Genomic DNA, 21,083 nt, shown 5'->3' on the forward strand with positions numbered 1-21,083 from the left:
GAAAAACAATGTACATAAGATAAATTACTTGTTGGTTTTCAATACCCTATAAATTTACACTGAAATAGTTCACATCTAAAAACGCTGTCTAAAGGGGGCAAGCAACCATCTATTTCCAACGGGTCTTCTTTAAAATTCTTCCAAAAGGTTAATTACTCTTCCATCTTTAGGTATAGTAGCCATTATATAAATTTCAGAGGACTGGTGTTACAGGGTTACCCATTATCATCTCTAACATTTGTTTACCGAATTTTCCTTTCAAAATAAGCTTACAACCACAATTACACAATTTACTAAACTCCAAAATTTGACTGAATCTCATCGGTAGATCCATTCTAGTACATTCAATATTGAGACATTCTAATAACGATTCAATAAGAATTTTGTGATAAAGGAAGTGTTTTTTTCTACTAGGTGAATTTCATTAATTGCCTAACACCGGCGAAGACAATTTTATAAGATATTTTGAGAGCATACAAGACAAATGCACACAGAGCTAATTTAAGTCTCAAAGGATTATTTTTTTTATAAAATTTTTGGAAATCTAAATGCAATGACTGCCATTACTTCATCCAGGTGGCTCATATAAGTTTCGTGTAATTACCACTACCATTAAAAAATTTCCTGTTTTGAGACATAAGTTACCTTAACCATAATTACTACGGTACCTGATTCATCAAGCTTGGTGATGTGAATCATTTCATCTCCTCTCAGTTCAGTCTATGCATTGCTGAACAGTTTATGGAAATTAATCATAAGAGGAAATTTTAGTCCTTTTACATCCAAAACATAATATGGAAGGATCACTGAGTTTCCCAAAGTAAAAAAGTTACGAGGCTCTTAACAAAGCATTGTGCACAGTTGAGACAGCAAACCACAGCTTCTTCACAAACATTTTTACTAGACAAATTCACCACACAGTCTTTTCTTGACGTTTGCGCCCAGTCGATTTCGTAAATGAGTTTCTTCAGTTCATTTTAATTCGTTTCGATACTAGACTGCTCGTCTATCTACACCAGTGGTTCCCAAAGTGGGCGGTACCGCCCCCCTGGGGGCGGTGGATTGATATCGGGGGGGCGGTGAGGCAAAAGGGTGTGGTTGGGGGGCGACAGGGTGGCATTAAGAGCATTTAATTTTAAGCAATTAAAAGCAAAAAAAAAAAACACACACAGACTTAAAATTACCGAACGTGGGGATCTACGACTTCTTAGTGAGTTCCAGCCTGATGTGGAGAAACCGATATCCCTGCGCCAAGCACACCCATCCCATTAACAGTAATTGTGAAGACCGAGTTTACTAAATTAAGTATTGTTTGTGAAATACATCTTCGAGTTTAATATTGTTGTTTTCAATTTGAAGCAAACCGTCCCGCCCCCCCAAAAATAATAATACTCGCGTGTGTGTATCGGCGGGAGGGGGGCGCTAGGAATCCATCTGGAAGCCAAGGGGGCGCCAGCCTGAAAAAGTTTGGGAAACTCTGATCTACACAGATCCCCATATATTTCTTCTAATAATGCAGTCTTACAACCTGACCGTATTGAATTGTGGAAAGCACTTTTGATCGGTAATAATTATCTAAAGAAAGTCCTTACTCATTCTTTGTGATTTCTACATGCTTTTCCAATACAAGGGTGCTGAATTCTTTGAAAGGTTCTTCGTTGTAAATTCTCTGGGGGAATCGCAGTGATGACTTCGGGAGTACTTGCTTATTTTGAATTAAACTGGATATAGAATTTAGGGTATGCCCAAAACAGTCTTGAAGAAACTGATTATGTTTATAGCAAGGACAGGATACTCTAAGGCAAAATAGCAAGGGATCCTCGTCATATATTACTAAGATCATTGGGCTAACAATATGATATAAAATATAAAGGTAATGGCCAGGAAGAAAGTACCACAACAAACTGAAAGATCTTTTGCCTTTACTCTAAGCTAAGGCATTTATAAGCAAATTACAAGGAATGGAACAAAATATTACAAGGACTATTTTACAAAACAAATACTGTTATAAAGGGTCTATAATAATTTTAATTACTTTTGTTTGCATTCAAATGGTTATACATACCTTAAGAGTAAAAGTGAAAGATTTTAAACTGCTGTTTCACGCCTATGCCAGCAAAACTTCCCCTCTGACTCAATAATCACATCACTGAATTCTACATACACCTTATATAATCCTTCCGCTTTGGCATGTTTCAGCATAATTCATTTCCCATATACCTTCCCATAAAAAAAAACTCATTTCTACTAGTCTGCTGCATCAACTTCCTCAGAAGGCTTAACTTAATCTGGAAACTCAACTGATTCTACAACATCAGCTGGGCCACCTACTTCAGGAGATTCTGCTAGCTTTGCTGACTCAGCTTTTCCCAGTGTATCGCCTAGTTCTCAGAACTCAAGTTATACTGAATATCAACCACCATGGTAGTTGGCGGTTAGTAAAGCCCAGCCACCAGAAATGCACCAGAACTCCCTGTATAACTCTGGAAACATTTAACTGAACGGAATGAAACTCTGGCTTTAGAGGTTTCCCACTAAGGTCTGTAATCGTGCCAAACTTCATAGAAATCCGTTCTTTCGTTCCAGAGATCCAGATATCGATTTTTGGCATTCAGGGGATGTGGTAAACGGGAGCGAGGGACGTAACATATCTGTAGAGCAATAACGGTAAAAGAGAGCCGTGATACTTAGTTTTTCTGAAAACTTGTATTCTGGAGGGATGCCTTTCGGGCTTTGTTTTTTGAAATTTTAAAATTACAGTATGCCATTCAAATTAGCCACAAAAATTAAAAAATCCTGATGCTGAGGTATGGACTGCTCACGACATTAAAAGAGACGCCGTTTTCTTAATGTTTGTGAATAGCAAGTGGTGTTGGGAGAAGCTGACCGACTACTGTCAATTGCCACCTACCCTAAATAAAGAGCCTCAGTTAGAATGTTTTCACACACACACACACACACACACACACACACACACACACACACACACACACACATATATATATATATATATATATATATATATATATATATATATATATATATATATATATATATATATATATATATATACTGTATGTAAATTGTATAATTAAAGCAGCAAACGAGCTGAGCTGACCATAATCGCGGAGAAGCCACATAGGTCTAAGAAAACTATATCGAAAACCTAAATAACCCCATTCCTTTGTTACCACATTTTTCTGAATCTAGGGCGTTACCATGGCAAAAAAGGACTGAAATCACAGGCAAAAAAGTGATGAAATCACAAAAAGGGGTAGTAAAGCCCAGCCACAAGAGACAGATATGGAGGTCAAGTGATACAAAGGAAGGGGTAGGGCGTAGGGCTTTACTCCACAACCTGATAAATTATGATGAAAGCAAAAAGTAGGAGTCTTTCTTAATCAGTATAGAAAGCTGCCATTATAATACACACAACACTAACCAAACCTGAAGAGATAGACACGGGCACTTCTTCATGCAACACAATTTGAAGACATTTAGCAAATGCATCCACTCAGAAGTGCGCAATCATATAAACGCAAAGGTTCCTTGCGGGTAACATTTTTTTTCCTTCTTTTTTCTTCTTTGTCGTCGGGCGAACTCATTCCGATTGTTGCTGTTGTTGTTGCGGAGACTAGAGTAATGTTCAACAAAAACATGGGCAGGGTCAGTGTTGGATGGTACTGGAATCAGGAACTCTTGCATAATTTTCACATCATCAGCATTGGTTCGTCCAAACCGAAGCCTATTCAATATGCGTATTACAATATAATGGCACTCGCTTTCTATACTGATTGAGAAAAGACTCCTACTTCTACTATTCGCTTTCATCATAATTTATCAGGTTGTATTCCCTGACCTCCATATCTGTCTCCTGTGGCTGGGCTTTACAACCCCTTTTGTAATTTCTTTGTCATTTTTGCCTGTGATTCTACTAGTTCTGTTGCTTCACCTTCCTCAGGAGGCTCAACTTCATCTGCAACTTCAACTGGTTCTACAACATCAGCTGGGTCAACTTCTTCAGAAGATTCTACTAGCTCAGCTAGCTCAGCTTCTTCAAGAGGATCTATTAGTTCAACTGGCTTAACTTCAAAAAGATCTACTAACTCTGCTCGATTAACTTCTGCATGGGGACCTAGTAGTTCTCCTGGATCGGCATCTTCAGGGGGATCTAGCAGTTCTCCTGGATCGACATTTTCCGGGGGATCTAGTCGTTTTCCCGGAATGACATCTTCAGGGGGATCTAGTATTTCTCCTGGATCAACATTGGCAGGGGGATCTAGTAGTTCTCCTAGACTGACAACTTTAAGGGGATCTAGTAGTTCTCTTGGACCAGCATCTTCAGGGGGATCTAGTTCTCCTGGATCAGAATCTTCAGTGGGATTTAGTAGTTCTCCTGGATCGACATCTTCAGGGGGATCATTTAGTTCTCCTGGATCGACATCTTCAAGGGGATCGAGTAGTTCTTCTGGATCAATATCTTCAGGGGGTTCTAGTGCTTTTCCTGGATCGACACCTTCAGGGGGATCTAGTAGTTCTCCTGGATCAACATCTTCAGGGGGATCTAGTAGTTCTTCTGGATCAATATATTCAGGGGGATCTAGTAGTTCTCCTGGATCGACACTTTCAGGGGGATCTAGTAGTTCTCCTGGATCAATGTCTTCAAGGGGATCTAGTAGTTCTCCTGGATCAACATCTTCTGGGGGATCTAGTATTTCTTCTGGATCAATATTTCAAAGGGGATCTAGTAGTTCTCCTGGATCGACATATTCAAGCAGATCTAGTAGTTCTCCTGGATCAATATCTTCAAGGGGATCTAGTAGTTCACCTGGATCAACGTCTCCAAGAGAATTTAGTAGTTCTTCTAGATCAATATCTTCGGTGGGATCTAGCAGTTCTCCTGGATCAACACTTACAGGGGGGTCTAGTAGTTCTCCTGGCTCTATTTCTTCTGGGGGACCCAGTAGTTCGTCTGAATCAATATCTCCAGGGGGATCTAGTATTTCTCCTGGATCGACACCTTCAGCGGGATCTAGTAGTTCTTCTGGATCAATATCTTCAGGGGGATCTAGTTCTCCTGGATCAATATCTTCAGGGGGATCTGGCAGTTCTCCTGGATCATCGTCTTCAAGGGGATCTAGTAGTTCTTCTGAATCAATATCTCCAGGGGGATCTAGTAGTTCTCCTGGATCGACACCTTCAGGGGGATCTAGTAGTTCTTCTGGATCAATATCTTCAGGGGGATCTAGTAGTTCTCCTGGATCGACACATTCAGGGGGGCCCAGTAGTTCTCCTGGATCAATGTCTTCAAGGGGATCTAGTAGTTCTTCAGGATCAATATATTCAGGGGGATCTAGTAGTTCTCCTGGATCAAAAGCTTCAGGGGGATCTAGTAGTTCTCCTGGATCAATATCTTCAGGGGGATCTAGTAGTTCTCCTGGATCAATATCTTCAGGGGGATCTAGTAGTTCTCCTGGATCAACATCTTCAGGGGGATCTAATAGTTCTTCTGGATCGATGTCTTTTGAAGGATCTGGTAGTTCTCCTGAATCAACACTTTCAGGAGGATCTAGTAGTTCTCTTGAATCAATATCGTCAGAGGAATCTAGTAGTTCTCCTGGATTAACGTCTTCAAGGGAATCTAGTAGTTCTCCTGGAACAACGTCTTCAATGGGATCTAGTAGTTCTCCTGGATCAACGTCTTCAGGAGGATCTAGTAGTTCTCCTCGATCAACATCTTCAGGAGGATCAACAAATTCCATGTCGTCTACAGGTTAGATAAGAATATACAAACAATTCTTTCAAGGCTGAAATTATATTCAGCATAAGATAAAGATCAAGTACCTAACAGTTTTTGAATTAGACCTACCCCTTGGCCAAATGTAGAACAAGCATCTTGTCAGCTTAATTGTTTTATTTAGCTTATAAAACATGGTTTATGACTTCCGATTTATGTTTTATGACTTCCGATTTAATGTTATTCTGGAAAATGCAATATAGAAAAAATTACTTGATTCTTTCCTTCCACCCTAAAAATTATTTATGTGTAAATAAAGTGATACATCTGTAGACTATAATGAGAATCTAAATTCATTAGACTCCTCTCTTATCCTCAAAAACTAATTTGCACAAAAGCTTAACCTCAATGTTTGCTTTTGCTCACTGGACATCTCTGCACAAATCAACAGCCGATTTTTCTCTGAATCCTACTCGCATAAGGAACAAGGACTGCATAAATTTCACATTGTATACACATGACTATATATTTAATTCTAAGTCTACAACACTATTTCATGAAATCTCACGATAACAAAAACTCTAAAACTGAACCCTGTTTTCGTATGATGTCTTCTTGGAGCTATACTGCGTATCATAAAATGAATCAAAGCATGATGTCCGACGCAAAAAATTTATTACTTTCATGCGTTTAATTCGGCACTTAAAAATATACCTGCTAATTATATTCCGCAGGGTTATCATCACCTAAATGGTACAAGCTTTTCCTCACAGGTAAAAAATAAACCATCCATTCCTTTACAGAAATAACAAGATACCAAATAAAATTACATAATAGTTCTCAATGAAAGAATAATGTACGTATCTGTGAGAGCCATTCAACAAACATACACATATGGGCTTCTATGAATAGTTTCTTTTGTTACTTGTTTTAATGCAGATTTAAAGAGATTTCTGGACACAAAGTTTTTATATCTTGTAATTAGGCTATATCAGTAATTTTTAGTGTTATTATATGAAGTGACATATACATTGGATATTTTCAACACTGATTTGAATGACTCAAAGTTGATACAATAAGGAAAATAAAGTCTGTTCTTGGTTAATTCATTCTGCCTGTCATTTTTACCACAATATAATTTTACAGCTTTATTGTAGCTAGGTGGTATTCAAAATATGATCACGATAATATAAGTCACTAAAATTTTTCTAAAATTCTGTATTCGTTATCCACGAACATTGAAGAGCATACTCAGATTTTTTATTAATATGACGTCCCGAAAAACAATGCACCTAATATAAATTATTTGCTGGTTTTCAGTACCCTATAAATTTACACTGAAATAGTTCACATCTGAAAACGCAGTCCAAAGAGGGCAAGCAACCATCTATTTTCAACGGGTCTTCTTTAAATTTCTTCCCAGAGATTAATTACTCCTCCATCTTTAGGTATAGTAGCTATTATTTAAATTTCAGAAGACTGGTGATACAGGGTTACCCATTATCATCTCAAACATTTGTTTACCGAATTTTCCTTTCAAAAGAAGCTTTCAACCATAAATGCACAATTTACTTAATTCCGAAATTTGACTGAAACTGATCGGTAGATCCATTCTAGTTCATTTCAATATTTAGACATTCTAATATCGATTCAATCAGAATTTTTGATGAGGAACCTGTTTTTTCTAACGGATCAATTTCATTAATCGCCTAACTAACATTGGGGAAAGCAATTTTATAAGATATTTTCAGAGCATGCAAGATAAATGCATACGGAGCTAATTTTACGTCTCAAAGGATTATTTTTTTTGTAAAACTTTTGGAAATCTCATTGCAATGACTACCATTATTCATCCAGGAGGCTCATATTCCGTGTCAGTACTACGGCCCTCAATATATTTCCAGTTTTGAGACATAAATTACCTTAACCATTATTACTATGGTACCTGATTCATCAAGCTTGGTGATGTGAATCATTTCATCTCCTCTCAGTTCATTCAAGGCATTACTAAACAGTTTATGGAAATTAATCATAAGAGGAAATTTTAGTCCTTTTACATCCAAAACATGATATGGAAGGGTCACTGAGCTTCCCAAAGTAAAAAAGTTACGAGGCTCTTAACAAAGCTTTCTGCACAGTTGAAACAGCAAACCACAACTTCTTCACAAACATTTTTACTAGACAAACTCACCACACAGTCTTTTCTTGACGTTTGCATCCAGTTGCTTTCCTAAATGAGTTTCTTCAGTTCATTTTAATTCGTTTCGATACTAGACTGTTCGTCTTTCTATACAAATTTCTATATACTTCTTCAAATAATGCAGCCTTGCACTCTGACCGTATTGAATGGTGGAAAGAAATTTTGTTCGGTAATAATTATCTAAAGAATGTTTTCCCTCGTTCTCTGTGACTTCTGTAAGTTTTTCCAATGCAGGGCTACTGAATTCTTTGAAAGGCTCTTTGTTGTAAATTCTATGTGGGAATCGCAGTAATGACTTCTGGATTACTTGTTTATTTTGACACCACTTTAGAAACTTGAGGTGAATTCTTGAAGGATATGCACAAAACACTAGAAATATGCACAAAACACTATCTTGAAGAAAATGATATTTATAGCAAGGACAGGCTACTCTATAGCAAAATAAAACGGGATCCTTAGTTTTATATTACTCAGATCATTAGGAAAACAATGTGATATAAAATATAAAGGTAACTGGCCAAGAAGAAAGTGACACAACAAATTGCAAGATCTTTTGCCTTTACTCTAAGGCATTTTCAAGAGAATTACATGGAATAAAACCAAATATTGTAGGCTATTTTACAAACCAAATAGGGTTATAAAGGGTATAAACAATTTTAATTACCTATGTATGCATTCAAATGGTTACACGTCCCTTAAGAGTAAAAGTGAACGATTTTAATCTGTTGTTTCACGCCTATGCCAGCAAAAATTCCCCTCTGACTCAACAACCATATCATTGAATTCTGCATAGCCTATACCTTATATAATCCTTCTGCTTAAGCATGTTTCAGGATAATTCATTCTGATTCTACTAGCTTTGCTGGTTCAGCTTCTCCCAGTGGATCTCCTAATTTTCAGACCTCAAGTTTTACTGAATATCAACCACCACGGTAGTTGGTGGTTAGTAAAGCCTAGCCACCAGAAGTACACAAAAACCCCGACTTTGGCCCTTTATAACTCTGGAAATGTTCAACTGACCGGGATGAAACTCTGGCTGTAGAGATTTCCCACTAAGGTCTGTAATCGTGCCAAATTCATCGAAATCCTTTCAGCCATACCAGAGATCCAGATATCGATTTTTAGCTTTCAGGGGATCTGGTAGGGGTGGTGTGTGAGGCCCTAACATATCTGTGGAGCAATAACGGTAAAAAATACAGCTATGATACTTAGTTTTTCTGAAAGCTCGTTTTCTGGAGGTGTGCCTTTTGGGGTTTGGTTATTGAAATAAAAAAATTTTAAAGTTACAGTATGCCATTCAAATTAGCCACCAAAATTCAAATTTCATGATGCTCAAGTACAGACTGCTCACAACATTAGAAGAGACGCCGTTTTCTTAATGTGTGTGAATAACAAGTGGTGTTAGGAGAAGCTGGCTGACTTACTGTCAATTACCTTAAATAAAAATTACCACACACGTTCAATTTACATAAGCGGTTTTGGTTTTCACAGTTGTTGACCTACCCTAAATAGCCTCAGTAGTTAGAATGTTTTTTCATACACACACACATACATATATACATATATATATATATATATATATATATATATATATATATATATATATATATATATATATATATATATATATATATATATGTGTGTGTGTGTGTGTATATACACACATACATATGTATATATATAAATTGTATAATTATGCACAAACGAGTTGAGCTGACCATAATCACAGAGAAGCCACATATATCTAATTAAACTGTGTTTAAACCTATATAACCTCCATTCATTCGTTACCATATTTTTCTCGATCTAGGACGTTGTCATTACAAAAAAGAACTGAAATAACAGGCAAAAAAGTGATGAAATCACAAAAAGGTTGGTAAAGCCCAGCCACAAGAGACAGATATGGAGGTCAGGGAATACAAAGGAAGGGGTAGGGCGTAGGGCTTTTTGAAGCATCGTAATAAATTATGCTGAAAGCGAAAAGTAGAAGTAGGAGTCCTTCTCAATCAGTATAGAAAGCTGCCATTATAATGTGCACAACGCTAACCATACCTCAAGAGATAGACACTGGCACTTCTTCAAGCAATACAGTTTGAAGGCATAGCAAATGTATCCACTCAGAGCATAACACGGGCAAACTCATTTCAATTGTTGCTGTTGCTGTTACGGAGACTAGAGTAATGTTCAACAAAAACATGGGCAGGGTCAGTGTTGGGTGGTACTGGAATCAAGCACTCTTGCATAATTTTCACATCATCAGCATTGTTTCGTCCAAACTGTAGCCTATTCAATATGCGTACTATAATGGCACTCGCTTTCTATACTGATTGAGAAAAGACTCCTACTTCTACTATTCGCATTCATCATAAATTATCAGGTTATGGAGAAAAGCCCTACGACCTACCCCTTCCTTTCTATTCCCTGACCTCCATAACTGTCTCCTGTGGCTGGGCTTTACAACCTCTTTAGTAATTTCAATATCATTTTTGCCTGTGATTCTACTAGTTCTGTTGCTTCATCTTCCTCAGGAGGCTCAACTTCATCTGCAACTTCAACTGGTTCTACAACATCAGCTGGGTCAACTTCTTCAGAGGATTCTACTAGCACAGCTGGCTCAGCTTCTTCAGGAGGATCTATTAGTTCTGCTGGTTCAACCTCTTCAAGAAGATCTACTAATTCTGCTCGATTAACTTCTGCAGGAAGACCTAGTAGTTATCCTGGATCGACATCTTCACGGGGATCTAGTAGTTCTCTTGGATCAATGTCTTCAGGGGGATCGAGCAGTTTTCCTGGATCAGTATCTTCAGGGGAGTCTAGTGGTTATCCTGGATCGACATCTTCAGGGAGATCTAGTAGTTCTCCTGGGTCGACATCTTCAGGGGAATCTAGTAGTTCTCCTGGATCAATGTCTTCAGGGGGTTCTAGTAGTTCTCCTGAATCGACATCTTCAGGGGGACCTAGTAGATCTCCTGGATCAGAATCATCAGTGGGATTAAGTAGTTCTCCTGGATCGACATATTTAGAGGGATCTAGGAGTTCTCCTGGATCAACATCCTCAGGGGGATCTAGTAGTTCTCCTGGATCGGCACCCTCAGTAGGATCTAGTAGTTCTCCTGGATCATTATATTCAAGGAGATCCAGTAGTTCTCCTGGATCGACGTCTTCAGGGAAATCTATTAGTTCTCCTGGATCGACACCTTCAGGGGGATCTAGTACTTCTTCTGGACCAACATCTTCAGGGGGATCTAGTATTTCTCTTGGATCGACACCTTCAGGGGGATCTAGTAGTTCTCATGGATCAATATCTTCATGGGGATCTAGTAGTTCTTCTGGATCAATATATTCAGGGGGATCTAGTAGTTCTCCTGGAAAGACACCTTCAGGGGGATCTAGTAGTTCTCCTGGAAAGACACCTTCAGGGGGATCTAGTAGTTCTTCTGGAAAGACACCTTCAGGGGGATCTAGTAGTTCTCCTGGATTAATATCTTCAAGGGGATCTAATAGTTCCCCTGGATCAACATCTTCAGGGAGATCTAGTAGTTTTCCTGGATCAACTTCTACAGAGGGATCTAGTATTTCTCCTGGATCAACGTCTTCAAGGGGATCTAGTAGTTCTCCTGGATCAATATCTTCAGAGGGATCTAGTAGTTCTCCTGGGTCAACGTCTACGGAGGGATCTAGTAGTTCTCCTGGATCAACATCTCCAGGGGGATCTAGTTCTCCTGGATCAATATTTTCTGGGGGATCTAGTAGGTCTCCTGGATCAATATCTTCAGGGTTATCTAGTAGTTCTCCTGGATCGACATCTTCAGAGGGATCTAGTAGTCCTCCTGGATCAGTATCTTCAGGGGGATCTAATAGTTCTCCTGGATCAACATCTTCAGGGAGATCTAGTAGTTCTCCTGGATCAATATCTTCAGAGGAGATCTACTAGTTCTCTTGGAATGACATCCTCAGGGGGATCTAGTAGTTTTCCTGGATCGAAATCTTCAGGGGGATCTAGTCCTGAATCGACGTCTTCAGTGAAATCTAGTAGTTCTCCTGGATCAACATCTTCAGGTGGATCTAGTAGTTCTCCTGGATCAATATCTGCAGGAGGATCTAGTATTTCTCCTGGATCGACATCATTAAGCGGATCTAGTAGTTCTCCAGGATCGACATTTTCAGGGGGAGCTAGTAGTTCTCCTGGATCAACATCTTCAGGGGGACCTAATAATTCTCCTGGATCAATGTCTTCAGGGGGCTCTAGTAGTTCTCCTGGATCAACGTCTTCAAGGGGATCTAGTAGTTCTGGATCAATATATTCAGGGGGATCTAGTAGTTCTCCTGGATCAACATCTTCACGGGGATCTAGTACTTCTCCTGGATCGATATCTTTAGGGAGATCTAGTAGTTTCCCTGGATCAACATCTGCAGAGGGATCTAGTAGTTCTCCTGGATCGACACCTTCAGGGGGATCTAGTAGTTCTTCTGGATCAACATCTTCAGGGGGATCTAGTAGCTCTAGATTGACTTCTCCAGGGGGATCTAGTAGTTCTCCTGGATCGACATATTCAAGCAGATCTAGTAGTTCTCCTGGATCGACATCTTCAGGGAGATCTAGTAGCTCTCCTCGATCAATATCTTCAGGGGATCTAGTAGTTCTCCTGGATCGACACCTTCAAGGGAGACTAGTAGTTCTTCTGGATCAATATCTTCGGGGGGATCTCATAGTTCTCCTGGATCAATGTCTTCAAGGGGATCTAGTAGTTCTCCTGGATCAATGTCTTCAAGGGGATCAAGTAGTTCTCCTGGACCCATACCTTCAGGGGGATCTAGTAGTTCTGGATCGACATCTTCAGGTGGGTCTAGTAGTTCTCCTGGCTCAATATCTTCAGAGGGATCAAGTAGTTCTCCTGGATCGACATCTTTAAGGGGATCTAGTAGTTCTTCTGGATCAATATCTTCAGGGGGATCTAGTAGTTCTCCTGGATCAATGTCTTCAAGGGGATCTAGTAGTTCGCCTCGATCAACGTCTTCAAGAGGATCCACAAGTTCAATCTCGTCTACAGGTTAGATAAGAAAATAAAAACAATTCTTTCAAGGCTGAAATTATATTCAGCTTAAGATAAAGATTAGTAATTTGAATTAGACCTATCCCTTGGCCAAATGTATGACAAGCATCTTGTCAGCTTAATTGCTTAATTTAGCTTATAAAATATGGTTTATGACTTACGATTTAATGTTATTCTGGAAAATGCAATACAGAAAAAATTACTAAATTCTTTCCTTCCACCCTAAAAATTATTTGTGTAAATAAAGTGATACATCTGCAGACTATAATGAGAATCTAAACACATTAGACTCCCCTCTTATTACCAAAAACTAATTTGCACCAAAGCTTAACCTCAATGTTCGCTTTTGCTCACTGGACATCTCTACACAAATCAAACAGCAATTTTTCTCTGAACCATCCTTACACAAGAAACAAAGACTGCAGAAATTTCACACTGTATCCACATGGCTATATATTTAAGACTACGTCTATAACACTATTTCATGAAAATTCACGATAACAAAATCTCTAAAACTTATCCTATTTTCGTACGGTGATGTCTTCTTGGAACTATACTGCGTATCATAAAATGAATCAAAGCATGTCCAACGCAAAAAATTTATTACCTTTGTGCGTTTAATTTGGAGCTTAAGAATAACCCTGCTAATTATATTCCGCACGGTTATCATCACCTAAATGGTACAGGCTTTCCCTCATAGGTAAAAAATAAATCATCCAATACTTTATAAAAATAACAAGGTACCAAATAAAATTGCATAAAAATTCTCAATTAATTAAAAGAGTAATGTACGTATCTGTGAGAGCCATTCAACATATAATATATATATATATATATATATATATATATATATATATATATATATATATATATATATGTGTGTGTGTGTGTGTGTGTGTGTGTGTGTGTTTGTGTGTGTGTGCTTATTCGAATAGTTTCTTTTGTTATTCGTTTTAGTGCAGATTCAAAGAGCTTTCTGGACACAGAGTTTTTAAATCTTGTAATTGGGCTATACTAGTAATTTTCAGTGTTATTATATGAAGCGACATATGCATTGAATATTTTCAACATTGATTTGAACGACTCAAAGCTGATACAATATAAGGAAAATAAAGTCTGTTCTTGGTTAATTCATTCTGCCTGTCAATTTTACCACAATATAATTTTACAGCTTTATTGTAGCTAAGTGGTATTCAAAATATGATCCAGATAATACAAGTCCCTACAATTTTTCACAAAATTCTTCGAAAATTCTGTATTCGTTATCCACGAACATTGAAGAGCATACACAGATTTTTTATTAATATGATGTCCCGAAAAACAATGTACCCAAGCTAATTTATTTGTTAGTTTTCAATACCCTATAAATTTACGCTGAAATAGTTAACATCTGAAAACGCTGTTTAAAGAGGGCAAGTAACCATCTATTTCTAACGGGTCTCCTTTAAATTTCTTCCAATAGTTTAATTACTCCTCCATCATTAGGTATAGCAGCCATTATATAAATATCAGAGGATTAGTGATACAGGGTTACCCTTATCATTTCAAAAAATTGTTTACCGAATTTTCCTTTCAAAATAAACTTACAAACACAAATACACAATTTACTTAATTCCGGAATTTGACTGAAACTGTTCGGTATTCATTATAGTACATTCCAATATCGATTCAATAAGAATTTCGTGATAAGGAACCTGTTTTTTTCTAACGGATCAATTTCATTAGCCTAATCGCCTAACAACGGCGAAAGCAATTTTATAAGATATTTTCAGAGCATACAAGACAAATGCATACGGAGCTAATTTTACGTCTCAAAGGATTATTTCTCTTTATAAAACTTTTGGAAATCTCATTGCAATGACTACCGTTATTCATCCAGGAGGCTCATATTCAGTTCCTTGTAAGTACTACGGCCATCAATATATTTCCAGTTTTGAGACATAAGTTACCTTAACCATTATTACTATGGTACCCGATTCATCAAGCTTGGTGATAAGAATAATTTCATCTCCTCTCAGTTCAGTCTATGCATTGCTGAACAGTTTATGAAAATTAATCATAAGAGGAAATTTTAGTCCTTTACATCCAAAACATGATACGGAGGGTCACTGAGTTTCCCAAAGGAAAAAAATTAGGAGGCTCTAACAAAGCATTGTGCACAGTTGAAACAGCAAAGGACAACTTCAAATACATTTTTACTAGACAAATTCACCACACAGTCTATTCTTGCCGTTTGCACCCAGTCGATTTCCTAAATGAGTTTCTTCAGTTCTTTTTATATCGTTTGGAATCTAGACTCTTCGTCTTTCTATACGAATTTCCATATATGCCTTCTAATAATATAGCCTTACGCTCTGACCGTACTGAATGATGGAAAGCACTTTTGGTCGGCAATAATGATCTAAAGAATGCTTTTCCTCGTTCTTTGTGATTTCTGTATGTTTTTCCAAGACAAGGGTACTGAATTCTTTGAAATGCTCTTTGTTGTAAATTCTCTGGGGAAATCGCAGTAATGACTTCGGGAGAACTTGCATATTTTGACTCCACCTTAGAAACCCGGGGTGAATTCTTGAAGTGTATGCACAAAACACTGTCTTGAAGTAAATGATTATGTTTATAGCACGGACAGGATGCTTTATAGCAAAATAACACGGGATACTCGTTATATATTACTCAGATCATTAGAATAACAATAAGATATAAAATATATAGGTAAATGGCCAAGAAGAAAGTGACACAACAAACTGCCTTTACTCTAACGCATTTTCAAGAGAATTTCATGGAATGAAACAAATATTACAAAAAAGACTATTTTACAAATCAAAACTAAGATTATAAGGGGTATATAACAATTTTAATTACCTTTGTATGCATTCAAATGGTTATACATCCCTTAAGAGTAAAAGTGGAAGATTTTAAACTGTTGTGTCACGCCTATTCCAGAAAAATTCGCCTCTGACTCAATAACCACATCACTGAATTCTGCATGCACCTTATATAATCCTTCCGCTTTTGCATCTTTCAGCATAATTCATTTCCCGAACAACTTCCCTAAAAAAAAAAAAAAATTCCTTATTACATTCATGGCTACACTTTTGATCCTACAATTAGATAATACTCATACATACCATAAACCAAATTATACTTTAAGCAGGAAAAACGTAAACCATGAACCACATCCTTGGAAGACAACTAACAAAAACTCGAGAGTACTAAAGAATATAATGGAAATCACTAAACATATTATTCATATTGACGGTCTGATCACAACGTCATAAACAACCCTGAGACTTTGAAATATAAAAAAAAATGTTCACATAACACGTTCAAAGTATAATTCAAAACGACTTAGATCATTAAAACTACCTCTACTAATAAATAGTGAGGTAAGTACATTGACAAATATGAACAACATACCTGAAAACATCCAAGAAATACCAATTGATATTATTTTAGCTAATTACTGGGGTGTATATAATCTCATACACTTACATACACATCAGCCTTTCACAAATACCGAAGACGGGATGTCAAATGACTTAATATATATGCAGCTCGCACTTACTGACACATAACACCTTGCCATTAATGGGTGTTCCCCACTTTACAAGAGCCTTCATTCATCACCGCCTGCGCTAGTGAATTGGTATAATTACAGCTCCTTATGTAAATTGCTATTACACAGGCAAGGATAGGATACACTAAAGAAAAGGAGCATATGACCCTCGTTATATATTACTCAGACCAGAAGGATGACAACATGATATGAAATATAAAGGTAAATGGCCACGAAGAAAGTGACTCAAGCAAATTTCAAGGAATGGAACAAAGATTATGCAGATACCTATTACACTAATATACTTTCATCAACCTATACAATGTCACCTAATGAATCTAAACTGAATATAATCACAAGGATAACATTCTTCGACCGGTGGATTATATGCACGAACTGCTTTCATAAACAAAAGACAGTTCCCTCCTTACCGTATTTTGTCTTTTTTTTTTTTACCATTACCAGCTGATCATTCACCCTTGATCTCTCTCGCTTTTTAACTTAGCTGTCACATTTCTTTCTATAAACTATAATTCACCAGGGGATGAACACATTTAAATTATGCCATTTATTTCAGTCGCTAAGCTTGACTACGGAGACACCATCAAATAAAGCTTTCGCTCTCTGTCACATGTTGGAAATAAAGTATCAGTAAATACTTTTCCACAACAGGAACCAACAATGACGACCTTCAACGTTTATCAAACGCTTTTTCAACTCAAACTTCCTTATGACAAGATATTTGCAGACAAGTATGAAACAAAATTATATAACAGCAGGAGAATATGAAAACACTATACAACCCACTAAAGATAATCAGGATTTATCAAAGACCTTTCAATATACAGTATTACTAATAATTCAAATGTCAATTTTTATTACAGCATCTGCAAGTACATCTACTGCAAAAGCATCTTCCGCAGCCCTCTCTCCTCAAGGGAAGCTAAGCGCCAAGCAAGCCTTAGCAGACAAAGTTGACAATGCAACCTCTGAGTTCGCAAATATGAATCAGGAGATTCAAAATTTACAAAATGCGTCAAATTCACGTCGACGACACAAAAGATTAACGGCAGCTGAAAAGTCTGAATTCATTTACAATTTATTAACAAATATATCCATCCTTATGGATAAACTAGCTGATATTGGTTCGTATATCAATGAAATTGATACTTTGACAACAAACATGAGGTCTTATACAAATGACCTCAAGACTGCCACCAGTTATGTCCAAGCAGACAAAAGCATAATGACCGGCGCTGCCTCATCATTACTAAATCAGGCAGTTACCAAAGCGCAATCTGTCAACAGCAATCTCACCAAGTACCAAAATCAACTACAGCAAGAAATAAATTCCCTCAAAAATGAAATCTTTGGGTCAATCACTACAGTTACTACCCAAGGTAAGTTGTCGTTTCCATATTTGGTATTTCTCAAATCTTTTTCTTTAGTGAATATTTTTAACCTGGTTCGGAAAATGTGAAAATTTTCACAACTTCAAACTCAGTAGTGACAACTTGAAAGCGGACTTTCATTCACAATGGTTCTGAATATGCACCATGAAAAAACGGACATAACATTCGGCATAATTTAACAAAAATATCTGGTTCTCTCAAATATTATGAAGATAACAGTGAAAGGGATAAAACGCTGGGGGCGTAATTTGGTTCGTAATAATTAAGCTTCTAAACACATGCGTTAATAAGGAAAAAATCACAAAGCATTTGATGGCTATGGTTTGCAATGCTTATAGATATCATTTGTTGAAAAATCTAACAAATAAGAAACCGCACTAAAGACTTCTTTTAAGTGCCTGAAGGAATAAAAAATATTGAAGATCCCTAGAAAAGAGAACTGTCTAATTATCATTAAATGACGAGCATTTGTAAGAGATCGTTTAGTCTCATACCACCACAAGTGGTTAATACTTTGTCATGGTTTTATTTTTAAAAACTATACGAAAAAACGTGCAAGAAAAAATATCCCGATGCCTATTCCAAAATACTTTAAGAGAATTAAGTAAAATAAACATGACGCAAACTAGCAATTCTCCAATCAATCAAATTTCTAACTGACTTACTATTGTTGCTACAACTTCAAGATATTTCAAGACTTTTGTGTTGCGTGCAGACAACTTCTCGGTAGTGAAAAGATATTTCAAGACTTTTATATATATATATATTATATATAATATATATGTATATTATATTTATGTATATATAGTGTATATATATATATATAATCAGACAACAGCTTTAATATCAATTCACTTTACGGTAGTGAAATAGTTGATAATATATATGACGCACTAACGAAATATATATATATATATTATCAACTTAAAATATATATATATATATATATATGAATCACGGTGATATATATATATATATATATATATATATATATAATATATTATATATAATATATGTATATTATATATTATATATATATATATATATATATATATATATATATATATATATATATATATATATATATATATATATATTACTACCGAGATATTGTCTATACCTACAATTGCGTAACAGCAACAGCTATCGCCTTGAAAGTCTTGCATTTACCTCGAAATCTTGCATTTAAGTTCTAAATACATAAGCTTCGTTATTTTTCCATATGTGATGTCAAAGGGAAAAAGTATAGTATGGCGGACACTTCGTAATGGAATGTATTGAAAATTATGTTTTCGCAACTATCATTATTACCTATAAGAAGCAAAGAAGAAAAAATATATATTTCGTACTTTAAATGAAAACGTACCTTTACTAAGTGTACTCGAGTATGATATTTTATTTCTGAATCTACGAAACTTTCTGAAAACTGATGGATGGTGCAACTGAAGCTTTTATGAAGAAAATACTAATACTACGTCCGAGGAATAATATGACCTCTATCTATGAATCTGCATAATAATCACATCATTACAAGGTCTACATCAACAGAGAATCAAAGAAAGTAATATCTGCAGTAAGTCTCTTTCCAAACATAGCAGAATATAGTAGCATATTTGAGATTGTTAGAGTGACCTTTAATATTTTATACGAATATAATGATTTTTTTATTTAATACTTTATACGAATATCTTCCACATTTTATTAACAGAAGCCTATTTCCTCATTCCTTTTACATACATCTTGATGAACTAGAAACTACCAGTTACTACTGTTTTCACGTGGTGAAATATAAATGGTATTTTCTACGTTCTAAAAATATACTAAATGATTTATACACACATCTCTCTCTCTCTCTCTCTCTCTCTCTCTCTCTCTCTCTCTCTCTCTCTCTCTCTCTCTCTCTCTCTCTCTCTCATTACATATATACATATATATATGTATGTATAACTGAATCACGAAAATATGGAACGTGATGAATATATAAATAAAGATAAAATCCACTAAGGAAAGGGAGACACTAGAGTGCTGCGAGGCCTTTCGACGCTTTCGTCCTTTACTTAGCAGACTGAAGAAATATAACAGTAAGTTTACAAAGAAAGCTCATATAAATGACAGATGGGGATTATAAAGGAAAAATATGAACCTGGAATCCAACACAATTGAAGATTTAGTAGAACTGCCAAAACAGGGTTAAATATTTAAGAGGTTTTACAAAGGATTAGGATCAACCGTTCAGAAGCAGGGACAGGACAATTAAAAGATTATACAAGGGCGTGACTGACCACCCAAAAAATATCAGTACAACAAAATAATTCTCTTTTTTGTAAACAATAATAGTTTTTGCAAGATGAACATCTTTACAAATAAAAAATTATATTAAACATACAGATATATAGAAAATATATATAAGGTAACTAATTTGTAATTAAGACAGTGATTTTATCTTTTAGGTCATCCTTGAACATTTTTCTAATACGGGGGTCCAAATAATACATGCCAGACCTAAGGTAAAAATTACAGCTGGAAGTAAGCTGGATAATAGCGGACTCCAAGAGATTTCTTGAAGAGAAATCTTTCGATTTGGCAATCACTGAACTTTCAGTCCAATTTATCCTGTGAGAGTTTTCACTTAAATGAATGAATACAGCATTGGATGTTTGTCCAGTTTTGAATGAACACTTATGTTGCTTAATACGTACATCTAAATCTTTGCTAGATTGGCCAATATAAAAAGAGGGGCAGTCCAGACATGGAATTTTATATATTATGTTGTTGTTTTATTTAGGGTTATTTTTATTAACATACTTTTTAGTGTGTTATTATAGGCAAAAACGAGGTTGACATTAAAAGGTTTTAACAATGATTTTAAGTTTTATCTTTATTTATATATATGTATGCATGTATGTATGAATGTTAATATTGTAAATACATTCTCTACATTCTGTACTAAAAAAAATCAAAACTAATTTTCAAAATAGTACACATAAATAAGGTCGAGATGAAACGTTTTAGTGAAAAATTAGAAATCTAAACACCATATAAGCTGAAGGGTTAACTGGATCAGCATCCTCTACAGGATCCATTGACACTTCTTATGAAGGCTATACTGGTTCATCATCATCTA

General features: G+C 36.2%; 3 protein-coding genes across 3 annotated transcripts; 2 read left to right on the forward strand and 1 right to left on the reverse strand.

Moving 5' to 3' along the window:
• Positions 1–3,887: 3,887 nt before the first annotated feature.
• LOC136844782 (fibrous sheath CABYR-binding protein-like) lies at positions 3,888–5,762 on the reverse strand. Its single transcript, XM_067114019.1, has 3 exons — positions 5,558–5,762; positions 4,829–5,365; positions 3,888–4,720 (listed from the first exon to the last, which is right to left on the reverse strand). The coding sequence occupies exons 1-3, from the start codon at positions 5,760–5,762 to the stop codon at positions 3,888–3,890; spliced, it is 1,575 nt and encodes a 524-aa protein (XP_066970120.1).
• Positions 5,761–11,871, forward strand: LOC136844783 (sericin 1-like). The gene is made up of 2 exons (XM_067114020.1): positions 5,761–5,773; positions 10,466–11,871. Exons 1-2 carry the CDS (start codon positions 5,761–5,763, stop codon positions 11,869–11,871), a joined length of 1,419 nt encoding a protein of 472 aa, XP_066970121.1.
• A 10-nt stretch (positions 11,872–11,881) lies between these two features.
• On the forward strand, positions 11,882–20,420 carry LOC136844784 (secreted protein C-like). The gene is made up of 4 exons (XM_067114022.1): positions 11,882–12,539; positions 12,746–12,988; positions 17,432–17,947; positions 20,410–20,420. Exons 1-4 carry the CDS (start codon positions 11,882–11,884, stop codon positions 20,418–20,420), a joined length of 1,428 nt encoding a protein of 475 aa, XP_066970123.1.
• Positions 20,421–21,083: the final 663 nt, after the last annotated feature.

The sequence above is a fragment of the Macrobrachium rosenbergii genome, chromosome 13 (assembly GCF_040412425.1).
Source record: "Macrobrachium rosenbergii isolate ZJJX-2024 chromosome 13, ASM4041242v1, whole genome shotgun sequence".
Lineage (NCBI taxonomy): Eukaryota > Metazoa > Arthropoda > Malacostraca > Decapoda > Palaemonidae > Macrobrachium > Macrobrachium rosenbergii.

Excerpts from the sequence above, each read along its gene's own strand:
- LOC136844784 (XM_067114022.1), top strand. The coding sequence starts at position 11,882 with ATGACATCCTCAGGGGGATCTAGTAGTTTTCCTGGATCGAAATCTTCA. Across the intron at positions 12,540-12,745 it reads GACATCTTCAGGGAGATCTA|GGGGATCTAGTAGTTCTGGA; the intron begins GTAGCTCTCCTC and ends CCATACCTTCAG. Across the intron at positions 12,989-17,431 it reads AAGTTCAATCTCGTCTACAG|CATCTGCAAGTACATCTACT; the intron begins GTTAGATAAGAA and ends TTTTTATTACAG.
- LOC136844782 (XM_067114019.1), bottom strand. The coding sequence starts at position 5,762 with ATGGAATTTGTTGATCCTCCTGAAGATGTTGATCGAGGAGAACTACTA. Across the intron at positions 5,366-5,557 it reads ACTACTAGATCCTCCTGAAA|GAGAACTACTAGATCCCCCT; the intron begins GTGTTGATTCAG and ends CTTTTGATCCAG. Across the intron at positions 4,721-4,828 it reads TCTTGGAGACGTTGATCCAG|AAGAAATACTAGATCCCCCA; the intron begins GTGAACTACTAG and ends ATATTGATCCAG.